Source organism: Oncorhynchus mykiss, chromosome 3 (genome assembly GCF_013265735.2).
Source record: "Oncorhynchus mykiss isolate Arlee chromosome 3, USDA_OmykA_1.1, whole genome shotgun sequence".
In the NCBI taxonomy this organism is placed as follows: Eukaryota; Metazoa; Chordata; class Actinopteri; order Salmoniformes; family Salmonidae; genus Oncorhynchus; species Oncorhynchus mykiss.
Genome location: NC_048567.1, coordinates 50,504,441 through 50,527,077, shown reverse-complemented (window position 1 = coordinate 50,527,077; position 22,637 = coordinate 50,504,441). Strand labels below are relative to the sequence as shown.

Below are 22,637 nucleotides of genomic sequence, written 5' to 3'. Positions count from 1 at the left end.
CCCCCCCAGCTTTGCATAGTGCATCATTTCAAAAGTATGTGAAAATTTTTTAAAACATTGTATAACGAGATGGTGTAAAAATCTAAACTACAGAGAATTACTACTTTATATAAAATAAAGATTATACGGTGGAGCTTAAATAAATGAATGTCAAGAACATAATAGGTAATAAGTAAAAAAAATGTTTTAATAAATCATTATTTTGATTGTATGATTCTTGTTTATTTACTGGTGCTATTGTTCAAGGATGCAATGTTGAAATGTAATGTTTAAGAAAAGTATTTTTGTTGTATTGCACAAACAAATTGCACCGTACAGGAAAAGAAAATTATCATGTAAAAGAATAAGACCAGGGTTCAGTCTACTCACTATAGTCCCTAGAATACAAATCAGATGAGTTTTATCAAAAAGCTAGGTCATGGGAAGTGTTGGACTTTTACGGAGTGTTGCTGGCCTTTTACTCCGTCCATCACATTGGCCACAATGCAAATCACTGTATATGGAATACATTGACTTTATAGAGCAAAATCTTAAATCAAATCAAATGTTATTTGTCACATGTGCCGAATACAGCAGAGAGAACAGTCTATGACTTGGGTAGCTGGAATCTTTGACAATTTTTAGGGCCTTCCTCTGACACGCCTGGTATAGAGGTCCTTGATGGCAGCAAGCTTGGACCCAGTGATGTACTGGACCGTATGCACTACCCTCTGTAGTGCCTTGCGGTCACACCCGAGCAGTTGCCATACCAGGCAGTGATGCAACCAGCCAAGGATGCTCTCAATGGTGCAGCTGTAGAACCCACGGCAAATCTTTTCAGTCTCCTGAGGGGGAATAGGCTTTGTCGTGCCCTCTTCACAACTATTTTGGTGTGTTTGGACCATAACCATCTCTGACCTCCTCCCTATAGGCTGTCTCATCATTGTTGGTGATCAGGCCTACCACTGTTGTATCATCGGCAAACTTAATGATGGTGTTGGGAGTCGTGCCTGGCCATGCAGTCTTGAGTAAACATGAAGTACAGGGTGGGCTGAGCACACACCCCTGAGGGGCTCCCGTGTTGAGGATCAGTATGGCGGATGTGCTGTTACCTACCCTTACAGGAGTGGAGTAAAAGGCCAGCAACACCCCGTATTATTCAGAACCCCATGAAATTACACCATACATACATTCTACTGCCCCTACTGAGTATTCCCGTACAATACTTTTACTGCGGCACCTAGAATAATTTTTGCTCTATAACGCTTCCAACATCGAAAGCGTTGTAGCGCAAAATAGTATGCAGCATCATCTGGATGTGTATGCAACACAAGTTCAACATTCACCTTCTGCTACCATTTCGGTCAGGCCGTCTACGCATACAGTTTGACGCATACGTTCGATAAATCCAATTTATGCACCACAACGCAATGCTGCAAGGCAAACACAGTGTTTCATCAGAAACGCATGTAATTCTGGTGTACCAAAATACAATTACACTGTCGGTGTGTTCGAAGCGAAAACCAATATGTATTTCATATACAATGATTTGCATTGGGCACATTTATTTATTTTTTTACCTTGGAACATATTTTAAAACAAATATTTAATGCAAATATCACTTAAATATGAACAAATATGAATAATTGTTCATGTGTAGATAATTATTTATCAGATATCATGAATAAATACAGGTTATTGACACGTTTATACTATTACGTGAGGGACTTTTATTTGGAACATTTCCCGAAATTCCGTAACCCGAAGGTACTTGTTTAATGTTGCTGACGAGACGCTGATTCAAATCGGCAACCCCCCCCCATCCAGCTAATTTCGCCGGTTTCTGCAGGAGATAAATTACATTTGTACAACAATATATTAACGTTACGCACGAAATTGTTTACTAACGTTAGCCATGTCTCAAGACGGATTTCAACCTACACTAATAAGGACCACGCACAATAACAACACGAGGTCTGTCATGCTACTAGCTAGCTCTAGCTAGCCGACGTTACATTCGATTTGTTTCCATCCAAGCATTTGATGCTCGTTAACTAGCCAGCCAATTAGCTAGTTAGCAATATTCTCACTATCAAATATATTTATAACTAACCCCTTTAGCAGGCTAGCAAAATGTTCGCAAAAAATATGAGGGCTTCATTCAGTACCATCATTTGTCAGTCAATAATACCAACAAAATAACTTATATATTTCTATTGAATCAAATGCAGTGACACTAATTACTGTTAATCATGCTTTCTACGCAGCATGAGTATTCAACAAACTCAGGCACCGTGCCCTGGTAAAACGCCAATACAAATTCTGCATGAATACGGAACCAAAATTGGTAACCTTCCCGTGTACGTGATGGAAAAGGCTGAAGGGGAGGCACACCAACCCAGTTTCATCTTTAACGTGACAATAGGCGATGTGTCCTGCACAGGTGAGCCATCTTGTGAAGTATGTAAATTAGGCTCTATTTAGCTAGAGGATTATGGGGGATTGATATTAACAACATGGTCTTCAAAGTTATATCCCCATGTTCGCCTCATCCTCAGTACTTTCTATGATACCGTGAGTATCATTCTGTTATGTCCCAGGTCAAGGATCCAGTAAAAAAGCTGCCAAACACCAGGCCGCTGAGTCTGCCCTGAACCTTCTGGAAATAGATGCTGGGACACCGTGAGTGAACATGCACAATTTCTAAAATGAGCATTTATGACAACAAGTTGCGTTTGCAACCATTCTAGTCAGGTAACCTCATTATTAACTTCTTACGTCTGATATCCCCTCCTGCAGCCTTCACATAAAGACGGAGAGTAACGGCATCCCAGCAGAGCCCAACGATCAACCCAACTCAGTGGGGATTCTGCAGGTGTCTTTGTTATTTTCCTTCAATGACCTTAAATTGTGTTTTTGTAAAACAATAGGGCGGTGTACTGTTTCAGGGCTGTAATCATAGTAACACATTCCTGTTGGCATTGAGCATCTTCAAGGTGACATAAGAAAAGTCCATATGATTATGAATAGATGGGTTGTTTTCATGTCTTTCCTAATATGTACACTATATATACAAAAGTATGTGGACACCCCTTCAAATTTGTGGATTTGGCTGTTTCAGCCACATCCGTTGCTGACCGGTGTATAAAATCAAGCACACAGCCATGCAATCTCCATAGAGATACATTTGCAGTAGAATGGCCTTACTGAAAAGCTCAGGGACTTTCAACGTGGCACCTTCATAGGATGCCACCTTTTCAACAAGTCAGTTCGTCAAATTTCTGCCAAGCGAGAGCTGCAAAGGTCAAATGTAAGTGCTGTTATTGTGAAGTGGACACATCTAGGAGAAACAGCAGTTCAGCTGCGAAGTGGTAGGCTGCACAAGCTCACAGAATGGGACCGCCAAGTGCTAAAGTGGGTAGCGTGTTAAAATTGTCTGTCCTCGGTTGCAAACTGCCCCTGGAAGCAACATCAGCAGAAAAACTGTTCACTGGGAGCTTCATGAAATGAATTTCCATGGCCGAACAGCTGCTCACAAGCCTAAGTTCACCATGCGTAGTGCCAAGCGTCGGCTGGAGTGGTGTATTGCTCACTGCCATTGGACTCTGGAGCAGTGGAAACACGTTCTCTGGAGTGATGAATCACACTTCACCATCTGGCAGTCCGACTAACAAATCTGGGTTTGGCGGATGCCAGGAGAATGCTACCTGCCCCAATTTACAGTGCCAACTGTAAAGTTTGGTGGAGGAGGAATAATGGTCTGGGGCTGTTACGGGTCTTAACACTACAGCATACAATGACATTCTAGATGATTATGGGCTTCCAACATTTTGGTAACTGTTTCAGGAAGGCCCTTTCCTGTTTCATCGTGACAATGCCCCCGTGCACAAAGTGAGGTCCATACACAAATGGTTTGTCGAGATCGGTGTGGAAAAACTTGACTGGCCTGCACAGAGCCCTGACCTCAACCCCATCGAACACCTTTGGGATAAATTGGAACCCCGACTGTGAGCCAGGCCTAATCGCTCAACATCAGTGCTCGACCACTAATGCTCTTGCGTCTGAATGGAAGCAAGTCTCTGCAGCAATGTTCCAACATCTAGTGGAAAGCCTTCCCAGAAGAGTGGAGGCTGTTATAGCAGCAAAGGGAGGACCAACTCCATATTAATGCCCACGATTTTGGAATGAAATGTTCGACGAGCAGTTGTCCACATACTTTTGGTCATGTAGTGTATGTTTCCTATGGATTCCTCCCAAAAGGAGCTGGCACTGCAGCGGGGATGGCGCCTCCCTGAATACACTGTTCTCATGGAGGCGGGCCCACCTCACAAGAGAGAGTTCACTGTTACCTGCAGAATGGAGTCACTGACAGAGACGGGTATGGTGGCTCCACGGTTGTTCTTTCTGAATGCTTTATCATTTTAAAAGTAGAAAGTGTTTAAATACTTTACCAATGCAAAAACACAATGCTTATGTTCTTTCAAATGCAAAGTGTTCAGTTGTCAATTATAAGTATGTCATCCACGTGTATCCGATAGCAATGGGAAATTCCAAGAAGGTGGCCAAAAAGGCAGCTGCGGAGAAGATGGTGGCTAAACTTCAGAATCTGTCTGGCTGTCCTGAAATCACATGGGTATGTTGAATGTTTCCTCTCATTTGGCCTCCTTGGTAAAACATATTTAGGGTGTTTAGAATGAATGTAATGAGTGATCTTTAACCAACTCTTTCCAGACCCCGAAGCCCAGTGTCCGTCTGGAGAACTTGCGTAACTCCTCTGCAGAGAAGATGTCTCTCCTGAGAAGGAACCCACTCAGCATTCCCAACACCGACTATATCCAGATGATGCTGGAGCTGTCCAATGAGCAGGGCTTCGAAGTCACATACTTTGACATTGGTAAGGAGCTATTTCTTCCTTTTGCTGATCACAGATGTTAACTTTGTGTTTTCAAGAATAGCTCAACGGGGGCATATTCCAAGTGTATTGTAGAGTGTGTTTGTGATGTGTTTGATAGATGAGCTGACTGTGAACGGGCAGTACCAGTGCCTGGCAGAGCTGTCCACCTCACCTGTCACCGTATGCCACGGCACGGGCATCTCCTGCGGCAACGCACACAATGACGCTGCACACAGCGCACTTCAGTACATCAAGATCATGGCTTCTATCAAATGAACGACCCTAGTAAACGTCACCACTGTTTCACCTGCAGAACATATTTAAGAAATTGAGGAGGGAAAAAAAACCCAATTTCATCACAACTGAAACATGTAGCTATCTTCCATCTACCATTATGTTTTCACTCTTTACCCGTGTTTACTCCATATGAAATTGGTGGATATTGAAGGCAGTATCAATAGGAATCATGCGATTCAGACAAAACAATCCAGTTGTTGTTTTTATAACAGTGACAGTCAACACTGTTCATCACCTATGGTTTCTGTCAGATATTGAAGTTACTTTGAGAAGATCAGCGCAAAAAAACCATCTAATCCCATGGGGGTTATTATGTACAGTAGAAAAACAAGGACAAGGGAATAGAATGGACACTAGTCTTGGAACGGCTTTGCTGCCAAAATGTCGACATATCGAAAATAGTCTCCAATTTATCCCAATCATTTATTGAATGATACACAATTTAAAACTGTATTGCACTGAACAAAATTAGTGATGGAAACTGGTTTGGACTCGTTTACCTTTAAGGTTATGAGAAAATAATGAATTTAACGTAATGTTATAGGTTCCCAAAATAATGAAGCCGATTGAAGGCCTATTGGATAAACTATGTAGGAACAAACACAATACATTCACAATACATTAATTTCACATTTTGTATTTGGTTTGATCTTCTAAACGATCTCTGCTTTATTTAATTGGTTATTTCTCTCTGCCAAGATTCAATTACATGACGGAAATAATTTTCCATAGCAATATTAACCCCTATTTTCCAATTGGCTCATTAAAAAGAGTCCATTATCACTTTGTTTGATTTTAGAGAAAAGGTTTTGAGCTTTGGTTGGTTTAAGACCATATTACTGTTTTTTTTATTTTTTATTTGGTTTTATTCAGTCATAGGGAGAAGGACTGGTGTTTTTTGACTACCACCACATGTATTTACAAAGAACACTAATATTAAGCAGGTTTTTGTTTACAGTGACTTTATCTCCCAACAATTATCATTATAAACATCTGCTCAACTAGAAAGTTACATTTAGCTTGTTTAGGTGAAATTGTGCTGGATATAAAACCACATGTCTTTATTATGAACACATTTCTTTTTGTAAAATGTATCTTTTTTAAGTTAATGGTAGCAAGATGGCATTCTCGGAAACATCTGGACAACTCCTGACTTAGACTTCAAGACCAAGACTGCCATTATTGTCTCTTCATGCTACAAATGAGCAAGAGCCAATAATTGCAATCTTGGTAGCTTTGATGTTGATGACTAAGCAGGTAGTTGCCCTGTTGTGTATGGTGACGTCATCTTGCTCAGTCTGCCTGTAATGTTGTTGCTAGCCTAGTTATGTCAGCTGTATATGAAAGTCATGCTGCTGTGTGTGTTTTTGAAGATTTTGAGTTTGTGTCGGCCTTCACACCGAGTCTTGCGAAATGTTTTATGCCGATTACGGAGGATTTTCCACCCTGTCCTGAGTTAGTCACAGAGCCGAGGCTGGGCGGTTTAATCACATTTTCGTTTCCTTTTATCAAGGTGTATTGTAAATCGTCTCAATGTTTTGGCGGACTCATCCCAAGCGCGTGCTGTGTACCTGACCATATTAATACATATTTATTACATGTGAAGTGTGACAGACATGTTAAATAAAGCTACCTGACATTGGCCTCATCCTACATTTATTTGACCTTTGACCCCCCCCCCCCCCCCCCCCCCATTTTAAACCAGTGCTGTAGAATGACCTATATAAACATGATTGCAGGGGAGATGGTAATAATTCAGTTCTCTAGTCTCTTGGTCTGGGTCAACATGGTAGCGGCAGAGCTGACAGGAAAAACAACTAAATAGCCAAGGCAGTCCCAAAATATTATCTCAACCCGGTGCAAGAATTCCTTCACTTGTCTTTGATTCACTGGCAAAGGCCCACACGGTCCTTTACTGCCATCTACTGTGCAGGAGTACGATGGTGTTAATACACTATTAGGTACTTACCATGACACTACCATACCTAATGCATGGCTGGATTTGGTAAACAGTGATAAACAGTTTGTGTCACAGACGCCACTGAGTTTTATGTATTTTTATTAGAACAAGCACTATGTAGCAGCAGTGTACAGTGGTCATGGAAAGATATGTACTTTGACAATTGCACTTTAGAAGGTACCCATTAGAAAATAGATAGAATTCAGCTGACACAGTGCGTAGTGGTACAAGTCAGTCCAAAATTCAAAAGAAAAAGCCCAATTGAGAAAATAACATATTTCGTAAGGCATTTGCAACATTCATTGGCAGGCTATGTCATTTAAACATGCAGATATAAACATTGTAACTGATGAATTACTCAGGTCTAGCTGTTCTACTCTGATGAAACAAGTCTCTTATTTTTTTTTCCTGGTCTCTCTGAAAACAATGTATTAATCTAGAACTAAAACTTTACAAAGTACATTATCCTCAAATGTCCTTATGAACAAAGTACTGGTGTTAGAGTGGATGGTGTAGCCTTTGCATAAATCTAATCCAAAAGAGATAGGAATATTCCGCTGTTTACATGTAGTGCACTGCCAATAACAGTGATCACAAATGAGTGGGCGTGGCTGCACAGAAAATAAGGAATTTCTAGATTATTTATGGGTAATGTCAATTGAGTGTGACCACAGTCTCCCATTCTCCCTCCCTCTTAACAAGATCTCAGACCACAACATTCCCTCCTTGGTGTAATGTAACGCATTCAGAACATTTTCATTCCCTGACCGTCGTTATTTAGTACATAATACTCTGTGGGGAAAGTAGTTTATTGGATTTTAAATGGTTTTCTTATCTGGCTTGTATGGGGTTTCTTATCAGTATTGTGTGAGACGCGTTAATAAAAATGTATTAAGGCACAGAAAGTGGAATTGACACTGACAATTGATTTCTGAATACATATCTATAATTTTTGGGATCTAATCTGCAGTACTGCACAGGATATTGCACACAAAATAATAGTTTTCTTTACAATTGAACATTTAAATTCAACATATTTCTTACATAAAAACACTTTTCCTGTTTCGATTTCAGGCTTCATTCTGGACAAAACAATTCAAAGAACAAGTAAATATAATCCCAATGTAAAAATGTTGTTCACTACAGATTCTGTGGTAATGTAAAAAATGTCACCATAGTGTATTGACTTTAACACAGTGACAGAGGGAGGGGAACATCAAATATACATTAAAGCTGAAATGTTTGGCAGTAAAAGATCTAAACTGTTTCAATTGTATTGGTTGGTGTAAAGGATAAACTCTCTAGGAACTGGACACATGTTTAAAGGATATTCAAATATAATAAATAGCATTAGCTGTGTCGTAACTACCTAATTAAAACCACAGAACTTGAACAAGTTTATTTTTATTTATTAAAATGTTGGTCTTTGGCTTTAACATCCACATTCTGCCATTTGCAAAAGCAGAAAGTTCTGAACATTCTAAAACAACGTAATAAAAGTTGTTTGACTTACTCAAGCCCTTGGCCTCTACATAACAGATTTCCACATACATATGAATTCATGTAAAGTGTTTTCAAAGAACTGACAGTAGGTGGCTCTAGTGTTTCATAAAACACTAATTGTATAAGTGGGGGTAGTCAGTCTGGTGTAGTTGTGACGGTCGAATGGTCATGAGTCATGTGGTTCCCAGTAGAGGACACATTGACCTCTATACTGCCACAGGAGGACTCCACTTTCACTATGACATTTCAGTTAGTGGCTTGGTCAGGAAAGTAACGCGAGACCGGACTCAAGTGGAACGGAAATACATTTGACGAGCCCACTGGCTCCCTCACTATATATGGACAGAATCAAAGATGATTCGTGTAACCATGTATCCAGATAAGTGACCAGGTTTTAAATTGATTCCTCAGAAGGGTATGGCACAAGGCCAACCGTTCTGGGTAGGAATCTCTTCAGATCATCATGAGACGTCCTGAGTGTTAGTATTACACATGTCCTTTCAGTTATACTACAGGCTAAACTGCAAACAGCAAAAAACACAGAAATTGTAGTACAGGAAATTAAAGAACATTACAATTATATTTATAATGACTTTTTAAAACTTTTATTTTTTTAACTTAAACTATTAAAACTAGTTTGAATGTGAGCTGTAAAGGGGAAGAAGTAAAGTCTATACATGTGGTTTGCAATAACAGTTGTGGTGAGTGACATGAAGGGTCAAAAAGGAAGTTGTTTCTCAGGTCAGTGCTTACGCATCAGCAGTTGGGCTTGTAATGATGCTCCTCTTCCAGGCAAACTGGAACTAAAAGTCTCCGCTCAAGGGGTTTGTCTTTTTGGAGTTGCTGAGGAAACCTCTCAGGATACAGCAACGTCCATCAATACCAGTGACTAAAACAAATGAACTGCAAAAACAAAAATGTGTCCCAAGAGAGAATACAGCTACGATACAGATTCAACTAATACAAAAAGGCCGATCCAAAAATAAGAGCAATCTTGCCAATATTGTATAATAGTTACATTTTCACTAAATTCTATGAGTTGACGATATTTTTGCAAAAATATCAGACTTTTTTCAATTTTATTTTTGTTATAGTCTATATAGCATATGCCAATGAAAGCTGCACTCTAAACATGCATGATACATACAGTAATAGGTAATCAAAAGCCTAATCCAAACACTAGTCTAAATCAAACTGCTTTCAGAACTCAAGTGGGTTTCACTAAAAGCTTTAAAATGTGTGGTGTGGATAGGTGACTTTTTAAGGCAAGGACATACTCTGAAGTCAAAACAGTTTAGGATAGATCTACGTGGTAAGATTGTTGCCCTGACAACCCAGCCTCTGCAGCAAGCTCAATGGGGGGGATCCAAGAGGATACTTGGATGGGTGACTGGTTGGCTGCAGTGCCAAACAGGGTGACGGATGGTCCAACTCATCTCTCAGCTCTGAAGTCTTTTGTATCCTTCCACACTGTCATCTTGTCAATGAGAGGTTCATTTGAAAACCGTATTGTGCATAGGAAAAAGCCTCTGTCAGCGGTGATGATATGGTCTGTATAGCGATCCATATGCTACCATAGATTAGGGTTTTCCATGTTGATGAAGCCGGGGGATTTGCGAAGCTCCCAGTAGGTGTTGTTGGTGACCCAGCGCTCCCTATGATTGGCATCAACCACTTTCCTGGGAGTAAAGAGACGGGCAATCAATTAAATCGTCAGGGAGTTAAATGTCATGAGTGGAATGGATAATGACAACTCGGCCACACAAGTGTAGGAGGAACAGCCAGAATGTATTGCTGTCAATCTTGGGGATCCATTCCCCAATCTACCCCTCGTTCTTCCCCCATTAAGCTAGCCTGGCTTATACTTTACGTCATTGTTAAATTACCCCCTAGCCTCTGTACTTACTTGAAGAAGCGTGGCTCGTGCTTTATGTCATTCTCCTCTTGCCACTTCCTTCTGGTGCGTTGCAGGTCTTCGATACGCTGCTTCTCTGAGGCAGCCATTTCCACATTGCCCTCCTCCAGGTGCCTAATGTAGAGAAACAACATCACTATCACTCAAATACACTGTCAAGTGTCAATCAGCAGAGAAATACACAAAGCTTATCGACATATTTACCCGTACAAATACTATTTGACCGGTGTCTTACTTCTGATTTCAAAACTCGTTTTTAAGCCCTTTTTATAGCTTCACAAATCAATTCTGAAAATGTAGATCGGAGTAAAGCTGCAATGGTTCACTCGTCCAGTACAGTCAGATCTGCACGATAATGCTACTGTACCACGTTCTCTCAGCAGGTGGCAGCAGTAGCACACAGTGCATTTCTCATACCGTCTGGGCATTTACAACAACCTTCACAGTAGCTGGAAGTGTGACGGCTGTCTTGACTCTACCTCTGATCGGGTCTGAAGCGGGCATCTGTGGGTGGTAGCAGATCTTGCATCTCAGGGCAAAGCTCATTGAGCTCAATGGCAAACCTGGTGAAGCCATAATACAGCTCGTAATCGGTGGGCATGGAGCCTGAGGGAAGAACACAAGAATCAAGAATCCGTTTCAAGTCCTTTTTTTGTTGTCGAATTGTCTGGACTATTGACACCATTGTCAACACTTTCTTTGTTCCCATATTATGGTCTCATGTACTAGTAGCATATGTTCTAATTTAATGCTGTTATCTGCTTAATGAAAGGAGATATCCAATTTTTTTAAAACAGTTCAAAGCATTCTGTTTAGCAACAGTATGATTAACGTGGTTACCTGTCCTCCAGATGCATTTGGCAGAGGGCGGGACTCCACAGTAAAGGCCCTCATGCCATTTTCCGAACAGCCGATGCACTACCTTCCCCTCTTGGTCCATCACGATCCCTTGAACCTCATTGACATTAGAACTCCAGTAATTTCCCTGCAAAATAAAATGGTAACAGTAACATTGTGACCGCAAGATAAATAGCATTCATCCCCCACCTGAAAGGTAACAAGTAGACAAGAATTACAATTCCAAATAAAAGAGACAGCTATGGTAATGGGATAAACGCTTTCACAGGGATGGTCGTTTCTCAGCACATAATTGCCTTTGGACTTCTGAGTGTTTGTACTGGTCATATTCACAGCTGAGTTCACCGATGTCTTACCTTGACGAAAGTGAGCTTGCAGATACAGGCACTGCTTTTGGTGTTCCTAATGGTGATCTCCCCGTAGTGTTCGATCCACCTTCTGCCGCTTAGGATGTTGTGCACGCAGGTGGTGACCTTGTTCCACTCATAGTGGTCCCCAAAGCTGAACGGCACAATAGCGATTAGCGTGAAAAGCTTGAAACACTCTCAGGATATCTACAGTAATCACAGACAAGGATAGTTATTAAGTCGGTCTGTGTCTCTGAGATGTTTACTGGGCAACATAATCACAAGTCTCATAAACAAAACAGCGGGGGCTTGTGGGTACCTGTGCAATCTCATTTTCGGTCGAGGCAGAGACGCTTGCAATCTCCTATAATCTATGTGCTTATTCAGCAGCACCCCCCCCCCACACCCCCCTTCCTGCTCCTCTGCCTTTCTGATTCATTTCTCACAGGATGGGAAATAGAGCACAGCCCATCTCACTCCTCCCTAACCCAGTCAAGGGAACTTCAGTAGGGAGTACAGTAGGTCCTTAAAGCTTCCCAGGACCCAGCATAGAGCCCACTCCACAGGGTGAAGTGATGGCTGTGGCAAGGGGAGGCTGGCAGAGGCCTGATGGCTCTAAGTAGGTAAGGCCACTGTTATGGAGTTATTTAGGTGGCTCCTATAGCGAATGACAGTGGGGACCAAACTGGGCCCGTGGAGACATTTAGTTTGGCCTGCCAGAAGGTCCATCCCAAAGGAACATCTAAAGGATGTTAAACAGAGAGTGACTGTGTGTGTGTGTGTGTGTTTAGCTGAAGAATAGGGCCAAAGATGGATTACCTTGGTAGCATAACATTGACTGTGCCAATGGGGAGGATTTCCATGGATTTCCCCCAGAATTTGTTTTTCCATCTGACATCTGAGAAGAAAATTGGCAGAATTAGAAAAAAGGAAACAATGACCCCATTGAGGAAGTGCACAACGTGTGTGACACTGTAATTCAACAGATAACCTACCTTGCCAGAAGGTGAACTTGTTGGAATCAGCGTGACAAGCTGAGATTGGTGGATGGTGGCTCACCTTCAAGAGATAATCAAACGTCACACGTCTTATCAGTGGCAATATTGCTAGATTGTTGCCTCGTAGAGGAATTTATTTTAGGTCAAGATACAAGAAGGTGAGTCCTTATATTGTGACTATCATGCAGACTGGGTACCTGGTAACAGCTGACACCAGCACTTAGGCTAAGTGCAGACTAGGTTCAGTCAGACCACGGGGAACAAAATAGAGTTACCATCATACCTTTCAAGGCACTGTTAGCCGACTGGGGGACACAGTCTTTGTTTAAGCACGCCGAAAGCCACCAAACCTGACAGGTCTGTCAGTCTGCAGCACAGTGCAATACAATACTGCAGCTCATGCTACTATTAAATTGATCTTACAGACTCCAGTACATGAGAGAACTGGCACATTTGACCTGGTCTTGGAAAACCCAGACCTAGGGAACATTGTGGGAGGCAACCCGTCTTGTCTTTCTAGTGAGTGTGTGTGTGGGGGGGGGGGGTTAAAACAAATATTTAAACCAAGTGGACAAAATATTAAGAACACCTGCTCTTTCCATGACATAGACTGACCAGGTGAATCCAGGTGAAAGCTAGGATCCCTTGTTGATGTCACTTGTTAAATCCACTTCAACCAGTGTAGATGAAGGAGAGGAGACAGGTTAAAGAAGGATTTGTAAGCCTTGAGACAATTGAGACATGGATTGTGTATGTGTGCCATTCAGAGGGTGAGTGGGCAAGACATAATATTTAAGTGCCTTTGAACTAGGTCTGGTGGTAGGTACAAGGCGCACTGGTTTGTGTCAATAACTGCAACGCTGCTGGGTTTTTCACACTCAACACTTTCCTTTGTGTATCAAGAATGGTCCACCACCTAAAGGGCATGCAGCTAACTTGATACAACTGTTGGGAAGCATTGGAGTCAACATGGGCCTGCATCCCTGTGGAACGCTTTCGACAACTTGTAGAGTCCATGCCCCAATGAATTGAGACTGATCTGATGGCAAAAGGGGGTACAACTCAATATTATATATATATATATTTTTTTTTTATACTATTTTTTTCTCAATAAGTAGGCCGTACAGTAGGGTGTACAGTACGCGATAGATAAAAAAGAAAAATTCTAAAAAGCTAGACAGGATTACCGACACATTATGTAAAAGGCTAAACTGATCCCATATCTACTACTGAGACGCTTGATACATACGGCCCCGCGCAACTCTGTGATGAATGTGTTCCGAGTACCTACCTGCTCAGCGATAAAACACATGCCCTTGTCCTCACGGATACATTCATACGTCTCTCCCAGTAAAGGGTTGAATGGCTTGCTTCCCGCTCTGTAGTACGTGGAGGAGTATCCTGAGATGACGAACGCCGCCATAATGGCCTGTAGCAGAGAAACGGCAACACAATGAACGCTAACAACGCAAAACATACACAACGCTTTCCATCAATACTGCCAGTGGCGTTACACTGAAACAGAAGTTCTCTTTGTTTGATCAAAGTGACGAACGAATAATTTGTGCCTAAAATAATACATGAATAAATGATCTAAATGCCATTTAAACCCCTGGTACATACTGGTTTACAACCTCCCAGTAAAATATCATTATTTTCATACTTGTCTTGCATGTGCAACGTTAGTATTCACACACCGTCCTGTTATGGTAACACAGACAGGAGAATGACAGATGTGAGATTGAACAAGGTCGACAGCTGCAGCGAAGCGTGATGTCTCTGGAAGAGGCCAGGGCTGTTGTTCAGACTGTTTACTTTGGGCATGGCACTGCCAACGCCACGCCAGCGCACATGCCATGGACTGGACTCACCCAGTATGGGCTAGTGATGGTAGAGACCGGGAATGTATATAGTTGCTTGTGCTGATGAACTCCCATCTTAACCCGAAGAGGTTTTCCGTCATCTAATGAGCCTCTCCGGTTATGTCTTCTGGGGTCTGTTAGCTGGTTTAGTGGGTCACATCATCACTAAGAGTTCCAGTAATGTAAGATTAGGTCATACCTTGTGGTGGTAGAGAATGCAGAGTTATACTTGTGGCTTTTCTAAGTGCATCCATACAGTTCTAGGACTCAGAGAGGTGAGCATTTGGGCCGTACCATGCACTGGTTCTCAGGGGGGTGAGCATTTCAGTTGTACCACGTGTTGGTACTCAGAGGGGTGGGTGTTTGGGGCCATACCATGCGTTCGTAGGGGTCCTCCGTATCGGCAGCTCTGTCCAATAGCTCAGTGTACTCCAGCTCCTCACACATGTGCTGCAGGGTGTTGAGGGGCTCGTTGAGTTCCACGGGCATGGACACCTTGGACAGGTCCTTCCCTATGTTGTTCCTCAGGATGTTCCACAGGTTGATGTTGCTGCAGTCCGGCGAGGGGGCGGGGAGGGACGGGCGCCGCCCGTTACGGAAGGCACTTCCTGCCAGGTCTCCGTTCAGCACTGAAAAACAAATAGGAAAGTACAATACTGTCACGAAGCATCCTCGAGGACTCACGACTGTCTGAACCAGGCGTCGTCAAATCCTAGTCCTTGCATTTCATAATAGCCACAGGTAGTTCATGACTGAAACATAGTCAAAGGATGAATGGCTAGAATAGAAGATAGAGTGCCTGTGCAGAGGAGAGGGAGGCCCTGCTTCACTTTCCCCTGACAGCTTTCATAAACCCTGAGTGCCGCTCTTGGCACACTGTGAGCCCTGCAAGGTCAATCCCTGCCTCACTGATAAATGACCTGGCCATCGCAGTGGGAGAGGGGGGAGGTGGTGGTGGGGGCAGGGGGTTCACCACCACCTCTATTACATTAGCCCCCCTGCTCTAATGGAAGGAGAGGCCGCTGCAGAGGGGGGACCTACTTTGTCTGGAGACGTTATCGGTCACGCTGGCATTGTCCTCTGAAATGTTATCGCTCACATCGCTGACGTATGACTCATCATCTGAGGCCTGGAGGGAGCGGGGGACAAAAGAGCCACTGAGTCAGTACAGTACACACACCCAGAGAGCCTAGTCAATAACACACACACACACACACACACACACACACACACACACACTACAGTTTGCCAGTGGCTAGCAAACTGCAGTCAGCACTGGCTTTCTCTCTCTCGCTCTGCAGTAATCAAAAGATGAGACACTGCAGCATTTCCATGCACTTTATATATAGTAACATACAATGAACTCATTGACGGTGCCAGAGAACAGCAGATTGTGGCTGGCAGTAATGGCCTCTATTGCAGTACAGTCAGCTGCTGGAAGAGCTTTTTTGGCCAACAGCATTCTGCTGGTTTGAATAGGGCCTGGCACCTGAGGCAGAGGATTTGGCCTTAGACTAGTGATGGGATATCCTTGGTGAGTAATCCTTCAGTGGGACTCTAGCTAGCAGCACTGGGTTTGCATACCTGGGGAGCAGCAAGCCAGTCCTGCTGGCTTTTATGAGGCCATATTGACTGGTGCTTGGTATTCATGGCAGTGAGTGAGAAAGGCCATCTTTGTGGCTTAGGAACGGACACAAACCATCAGTCTAGAGGATGAACCATGTCAAATCCATAAAGAAGGGCTTATCATTGAAAACCTGGAGGTGGGAAATCACAGGGGACGGTGGCATGAGAAATGCTGCCGTGCTTTTGGACATGACTGGACCCAGTTGAAGGATTTAAGCAGCAGGATAATAGAATGGAGACTGGAGAGCCCCCCTCCAGTGTGGCTTTGTTTGACTTTCCGTTGTGTTATCTCTGTCCCTCACACTCTTCTCGTGAATCGCTGACGAACTCCAGCTCCACTCGGCCATCGGCCATGCTTTATCTGAGCTCCCAGCTCTTTGACATGTTTTCACCCTCCCCATTCCTCTTCAATCTGCTCCCCGTGGTCCTGCTGCCATCCCCCCTCTCAACGCCCCACTCTCACCTCGTTCTCCGACGAGCTGGCAGACAGAAGCACTTCCTGGGCGTCGAAGAACTCGGACACAGACTCGGACATGGACAGCCTGCTCTCATTGGACGTCTGTTGTGTCAGAGGGATTCCCATCTGCTCACCAGCCTGTAAGAAAACACAGTGAAACACAACTAACTTATTTGAAGTTAATTGGGAGAGGGAAATGACAGAACTGCAATGTGTAATGGGGGTCTTTATTCATCCTATATTTCTGAAAGGACTGCGGTCACAATGATTTCTGATTAGTCATTTTCCCATTGACCTTGACGTCAGGGTCAGCATAACTTAATGATCAGTAAGCTCACCTGCCAAGATATACTGGAAGCACCATCCTTCTTTAAGGACAGGAATCAATAGTGTAATTGGCAAATGCAGTAAGCAGAGATTCCACAATGTTTTCCAGTTAACTAAGGCTACATGGCCAGCTCTATAATGCCTGTGTATCACCACAGAGGTGGAAAAACAGCATACAAGATCACGCTATTCTCCCTGACCTCACCTGGCAGCTATCGGATGGCTGCTGTAAGCACATTCAGCACTGCCATGGCAGGTTTTATGCAAGTCGAGGACATTGGTTTTGGGGAATAGAAAAACTTCAGACAAGTTTATCTGGTTGAAGATGTAGCTACCTCGTCAGAACTGGGAATGATGTTCACACTGACTGTTTGTTCAGACAGGACCGACTCAGAGTGGATGCGGCCCAGTCGGGTTTTAAGCTCGGCGTTTTGGGACAGGGCCTGAAAGAAATAATGATCCATCACTAATCTGTCAGCTAGATGAGAAAATACAGAGTGGAATAGAGAACTAAAAAGATAAGCATTAAAACTGGATCTATGTCGTGCAGCTCTACATTCATTAACACAGACAAATCGGAGGCTTATACTGTATGTACTGGCACACTATGGACATATTTTGTGACAATGATTATAATGTCATGTTATACAGTTATAATATCACCTATAGTTCTACAGATTTTTACTGCTGCAGTTATGGTCTGTATTGGTCTAAACTGTAATATCTCCAATCAAACCTACCTAACAGGTCCCTAAGGAGAGTATAGTACATCAGCTACCCTGACTACCCTTAGCTGCAAAGGGCATGTTAAGTTGACATCCCGACAACCCTCTCTGTAGCCATACCATTATTCTACACACACGCCATGGCCTGATACCCTTGACCTGCACTATTACGAAAACTCCCAATTAAAACAGTAGATAAACGGTTGACACATTTCGAAAAAAAAGAAATAATTTGACATGTCAACACAGAGCGCGCTCCAATGAAATCATTGGCAACCCGAAGGAGTCAACTTAATGGACTTGAGAGGCACAGTTAATATTACTTTCCAATTATTTGGAAGAAAAGATAACAGCAGTTGTTTAACTAAGCTGTCCTCTTTTTCCACGTCTCCACGTTTCACGTCTCAGAAAGAGATGAAAGCGATTGAATCAGCAACGGCTGCTCTGCTTTCCACGACGAGTTATTAGCTCAGTCTCACTATGTGACAATATACAAATGGATCCATTCTCATGGAAACAGACAACAAAAGCAGTGTGTCTAGTAAAACAAATGATGAAAGCCATATCATTCTTTCAAAACACCTCATCTCTCCATCCATTGCATGAACAAAATATGTGCTGCACTGAATATTTGAAGTGACGCAGTGAATTCTGACAAAAAACAACAATATTAACCATTTATAATGACAGTTCCCAGTGCAGGGGAATTCTGGGTACTGTAGTACATTTCTTATAGAACACCTACATGTCTCACCTGTGACAGAGACTTCCTGAGGGTGATGAGCTGGACAGACTGCCCTGATGACTGATCCTGGTCTGATAACATCGTTTTGATCTTCTCCTTCTCTATGGCCACTGTGTTGAACGCAGACTTTAGCAGAGAGTGGACTGCAAAGAACCAGAAATCCCTTTAAAACACACCCTCTAGTTACAACTCTTCAGTGTCGCTTTCTCTTTATTTTAGTGCTATGGTCTAGTGTAAAGCCACGTGAAGTGTAAATAAATCTGTTGGTTGGTGTCAAATGTATTCCAATAGTATAAAACAGGGTTTCTTAAACTGTTTCAGTCTATGACCCAAATTAGGTTTTCTGTGTTTTCCTGGGACCCAAGCTTATGAAAACATGCAACTATTTGTAAATATGGGTACATTCCATTGCCTAAAACAAATGCAATATAGACAAAAACAAATAACAATTAAATACCCATATAAATATGAATGTTTATTGTTCCCCATTAAAAACCCACTGCTTCCTGCTGTAGATGAGCAACCCAGACCCTTGTGAGTGTTTGCTGCAAAAAGCATCTTGCTTCAATCAGTTTATTCCAGTTCAGAATAAAAATGAGGACTTACATTTTAACTGCAACAGTTCTAGACTTGTTTTCAACTATTTCTACAGTGATATGTACAGTAGGCCCGATCATTTTTAGGGTTGCACTATCAGTAGCTAGCTGGCTTGCTTTGGCTAACGGTAACTAACTAGCCATTAGCTGTGTAGAAGGTGATTGTTTGAAAGAAACTCACATCGGCTACTGTGAGATATTATTTCTGCTTTTCATCAACACCCGTAATAAAATGACAACAATGCCTTGCTAGCTGACGTCCACTGCCCTGTCTTTCCAAGGGGCCCCTGGGTTTACCGTCATGCTGTTTGGTCAGGACGTGTTGTTTTTAAATTTGTTCGTTTTGAGACACTCATAACCAAAGCAATTCCCCGCACAAAACACATGGTGGGCGCTCCTAGTTATTTCTCAAAGTTTGTATCAAACCACGAGAGAGAAACTCATCGCTGTATTCGCGTTTCGTGACGACTGAGTTCAGTCAGAACTTGTGGCTAGCGTGAGAGTCCATTGGATGACAGAGGTGCGTCGGAATGCGGAGCCAGTGGCTCACAGCGCATCGTCTGCTGCTGAACGACAGCGCCGCAGTGTGTGGGTCGCCGAGGGATCGTCACGAAAACTGCAGAAAAAAAGAACCACGAAGCACATCTCCCTCCCACTCGCGCAGTGGCCAAACTGTGCAGACACAGCTGCTAGGCAGAGAGCGCAGTTGCACTTGGCCAAATCAATGAGTCACTCATGAAATAATGATACATTTACTCTGACACGTCGCGACCCACCATTAACAGGTCCAAAGTGGGTCGCGACCCATACTTATAGACAGTCTGGTCCAACATTACTTTTCTATTCAGTGCAGCAGCCTGTATGTGTGTCTGCGTCTGTCTGTCTGTCTGTCGGTGTATATATGTGTGTGTGTGTCACCTTTCTGAGCGATGAGGCAGAAGTCCTCCTGCAGTTTGATGTAGTCGCCTCCACACTCTATGTTGTCAGGAGCCAGGCGAGAGGCAGGGGTCTGGATGTCCACCAGCTCAGCACTCAGGTTGGGGTTTGAGGAGTGGAGGCGAACTGGAGACATGCTGGCACTCACAGGGAGAGATGGGACCTGAGAGGGAGGAGGGAAGTGGGGGGCGCTGTAAGTACCACCTGGAAGACTTACAGTGCCCTCAGAAAGTATTCAGACCCCATTACTTTCCCCACATTTTGTTGTGTTACAGTCGGAATAAAAAACGGATTACACTGAGATTGTGTCACTGATCTATACACAATACCCCATAATGACCAAGTGGTTTGTAGATTTTTTAAATGTTTTTATTAATAAAAGATTAAAAGATGAAATGTCTCGAGTCAATAAGTATTCAACCCCTTTGTTATTCAAGCCTAAACAAGTTCAGGAGTAACAATGTGCTTAACAAGTCACATAATAAGTTACATGGACCCATTTCGTGTTCAATAATAGTGGTAAACGTGATTATAGAATAACTACCTCATCTCTGTACCCCACACATACAATTATCTGTAAGGTCCCTCAACCAAGTAGTGCATTTCAACCACAGATTCAACCACAAAGACCAGGGAAGTTTTTCAATGCCTGGCAAAGACGGGCACCGATTGGCAGATAAAAAAGCAGATGATTAATATCCCTTTTGAGCATAGTGAAGTTATTATGGTGAAGTTGGATGGTGTGTCAATACACCCTGTCAATACAAAGATACAGGCGTCCTTCCTAACTCAGTTGCCAGAGAGGAAGGAAACTGCTCATGGATTTCACCATGAGGCCAATGGTGATATTAAAAACAGTTACAGAGGTTAATGGTTGTGATATGAGAAAACTGATCAACAACATTGTAGTTACTCCACAATATTAACCTAAATGACAGAGTGAAAAGAAGCCTGTACAGAATAACAAATATTCCAAAACATGCATCCTGTTTGGAACAAGTCACTAAAGTAATACTGCAAAAAATGTGCCAAATACATTTTTTTGTCCTGAAAACAATGCGTTATGTTTGGGTCAAATCCAACACAACACATCACTGAGTACCACTCTTCATATTTTCAACCATGGTGGTGGCTACATCAAGTTATGTGTAATGCTTGTCATTGGCATGGCCTAGGGAGTTTTATAGGATAAAAAGAAATGGAATACAGCTACAAGCATAGGGAAAATCCCAGAGGAAAACCTGGTTGTCTGCTTTCCAACAGACACTGTAAGACAAATTCACCTTTCAGCAGGACAACAACCTAAAACACAAGGCCAGATTGATGAGAATTGTTTTTATTTCATCCATTTTGAATTCAGGCTGTAACACAACAAAATGTGGAATAAGTCAACGGGTATGAATACTTTCTGAAGGCCCTGTAGGTGGTGGGAATGTGGGCCAAGTTATGTGTCTACAGAAAGGACTGAATGGGTCCAGATTAAGCTCAAGTTCTGGCTCCTTATATAACACCCTTCTGCTGTCTCTTCAGCTAAATATTTGAGCACACAGACTGATAGTAAATAATAGATAGATACGCACACTTGTATGTTTGTTTACATCCCTCTATAAATCACACCAAGTCTGCCAAGTCATTGGAGACAGTGAGGCACAGTTGAATCAGAGGCTTTGTTCCAACCAATGTTCTTTTCATGTTCCTCAGCTATAAATAAACCATAAAACAAGGAAAAAGCCTTTCCCCTTGTTTCTCCTGGACTGATGACTCACTCGTTCATCAACACTACGTATCCCAGAGGGCCGCTGGTGAGGAAACGGTTGGTTCTGGGCTACATAATCTACCAGAACACCCGTAGTGATAAGAACTCAGTATCATGAAGGAAAAGGCTTTTAAACGGCCTGTTGTTGCAAATCGGCCATTGGACCAGTTTTAAAAAACGGAGCGTTATATGAATTCAAAGCATGACTAGCCTTTTCCCAAAGCAGTAGAGAGTGTTAAAAGTAAATAGGGGAATTTAGTCAATATAAGAAAAAAGCAGACGGCTGCACAATGAGGGCGTTCGGACACAGAAAGACTGCCTTGAATGCGTCTGGGGCATTTTGTATGGAGGCTACTAAACCAGAAACAATTCCAAAGAGCTATGTGTGTGCGTGAGACAGAAAAAGAGAGAGACTGGATATCTAAGAAATAAGAGGTACCTGAAGCTGCAATTTTGCATCTTTGCCGACACTTTTTGTTCTCCATCTTCTGTTCATGCGCTTGTCTTTCTTTGACATGTCTACACAATTGCTCTACATAACAAACACGGATCAGAATATGTGAGAGGTGGTTAATAAGACAAGCAAAGGTTGCATCATCACTAAGAGAGAAGCAATGATGCCAGACAACATAGGAGCAATGATGCCAGATAACATAGGAGCAATGGTGCCAGATAACATAGGAGCAATGGTGCCAGATAACATAGCAGCAATGATGCCGGATAACATAGCAGCAATGATGCCAGAAAACGTAGCAGCAATGACAGTTAACTACACATTGTTGTTTTTTTGTTGTGTTTTTTTTTTACCCAATTTTCTCCCCAATTTCGTGGTATCCAATTGTTAGTAGCTACTATC

At 42.6% G+C, this 22,637-nt stretch overlaps 2 protein-coding genes across 10 annotated transcripts in view; one reads left to right on the top strand and one right to left on the bottom strand.

Annotated features, from left to right (window-relative positions):
• Nucleotides 1–1,746: 1,746 nt before the first annotated feature.
• Nucleotides 1,747–6,813, top strand: prkra (protein kinase, interferon-inducible double stranded RNA dependent activator). The gene is made up of 8 exons (XM_021597239.2): nucleotides 1,747–1,953; nucleotides 2,247–2,422; nucleotides 2,580–2,661; nucleotides 2,779–2,854; nucleotides 4,240–4,357; nucleotides 4,518–4,612; nucleotides 4,711–4,873; nucleotides 4,992–6,813. Exons 1-8 carry the CDS (start codon nucleotides 1,895–1,897, stop codon nucleotides 5,147–5,149), a joined length of 927 nt encoding a protein of 308 aa, XP_021452914.1. The 5' UTR covers nucleotides 1,747–1,894; the 3' UTR covers nucleotides 5,150–6,813.
• Nucleotides 6,814–7,212: 399 nt separating this feature from the next.
• Nucleotides 7,213–22,637, bottom strand: part of osbpl6 (oxysterol binding protein-like 6) — a 64,827-nt gene continuing 49,402 nt past the window's right edge. For 5 of the 9 annotated variants that reach the window (XM_036974479.1, XM_036974481.1, XM_036974482.1 and 2 more), the window contains exons 9-23: nucleotides 22,221–22,313; nucleotides 20,008–20,188; nucleotides 18,494–18,636; nucleotides 17,359–17,466; nucleotides 16,703–16,834; nucleotides 15,655–15,742; nucleotides 14,989–15,242; nucleotides 14,043–14,180; nucleotides 12,749–12,812; nucleotides 12,573–12,651; nucleotides 11,763–11,907; nucleotides 11,389–11,533; nucleotides 11,028–11,154; nucleotides 10,540–10,662; nucleotides 7,213–10,312 (exon numbers count right to left, since the gene is read on the bottom strand). In XM_036974479.1, the coding sequence (XP_036830374.1) occupies nucleotides 10,204–10,312; nucleotides 10,540–10,662; nucleotides 11,028–11,154; nucleotides 11,389–11,533; nucleotides 11,763–11,907; nucleotides 12,573–12,651; nucleotides 12,749–12,812; nucleotides 14,043–14,180; nucleotides 14,989–15,242; nucleotides 15,655–15,742; nucleotides 16,703–16,834; nucleotides 17,359–17,466; nucleotides 18,494–18,636; nucleotides 20,008–20,188; nucleotides 22,221–22,313 (1,929 nt within the window). In that variant the 3' untranslated portion in view covers nucleotides 7,213–10,203. The remainder of the gene's footprint in view (nucleotides 10,313–10,539; nucleotides 10,663–11,027; nucleotides 11,155–11,388; nucleotides 11,534–11,762; nucleotides 11,908–12,572; nucleotides 12,652–12,748; nucleotides 12,813–14,042; nucleotides 14,181–14,988; nucleotides 15,243–15,654; nucleotides 15,743–16,702; nucleotides 16,835–17,358; nucleotides 17,467–18,493; nucleotides 18,637–20,007; nucleotides 20,189–22,220; nucleotides 22,314–22,637) is intronic. The other 4 variants (XM_021597229.2, XM_021597235.2, XM_036974484.1 and 1 more) reach the window with 4 other exon arrangements.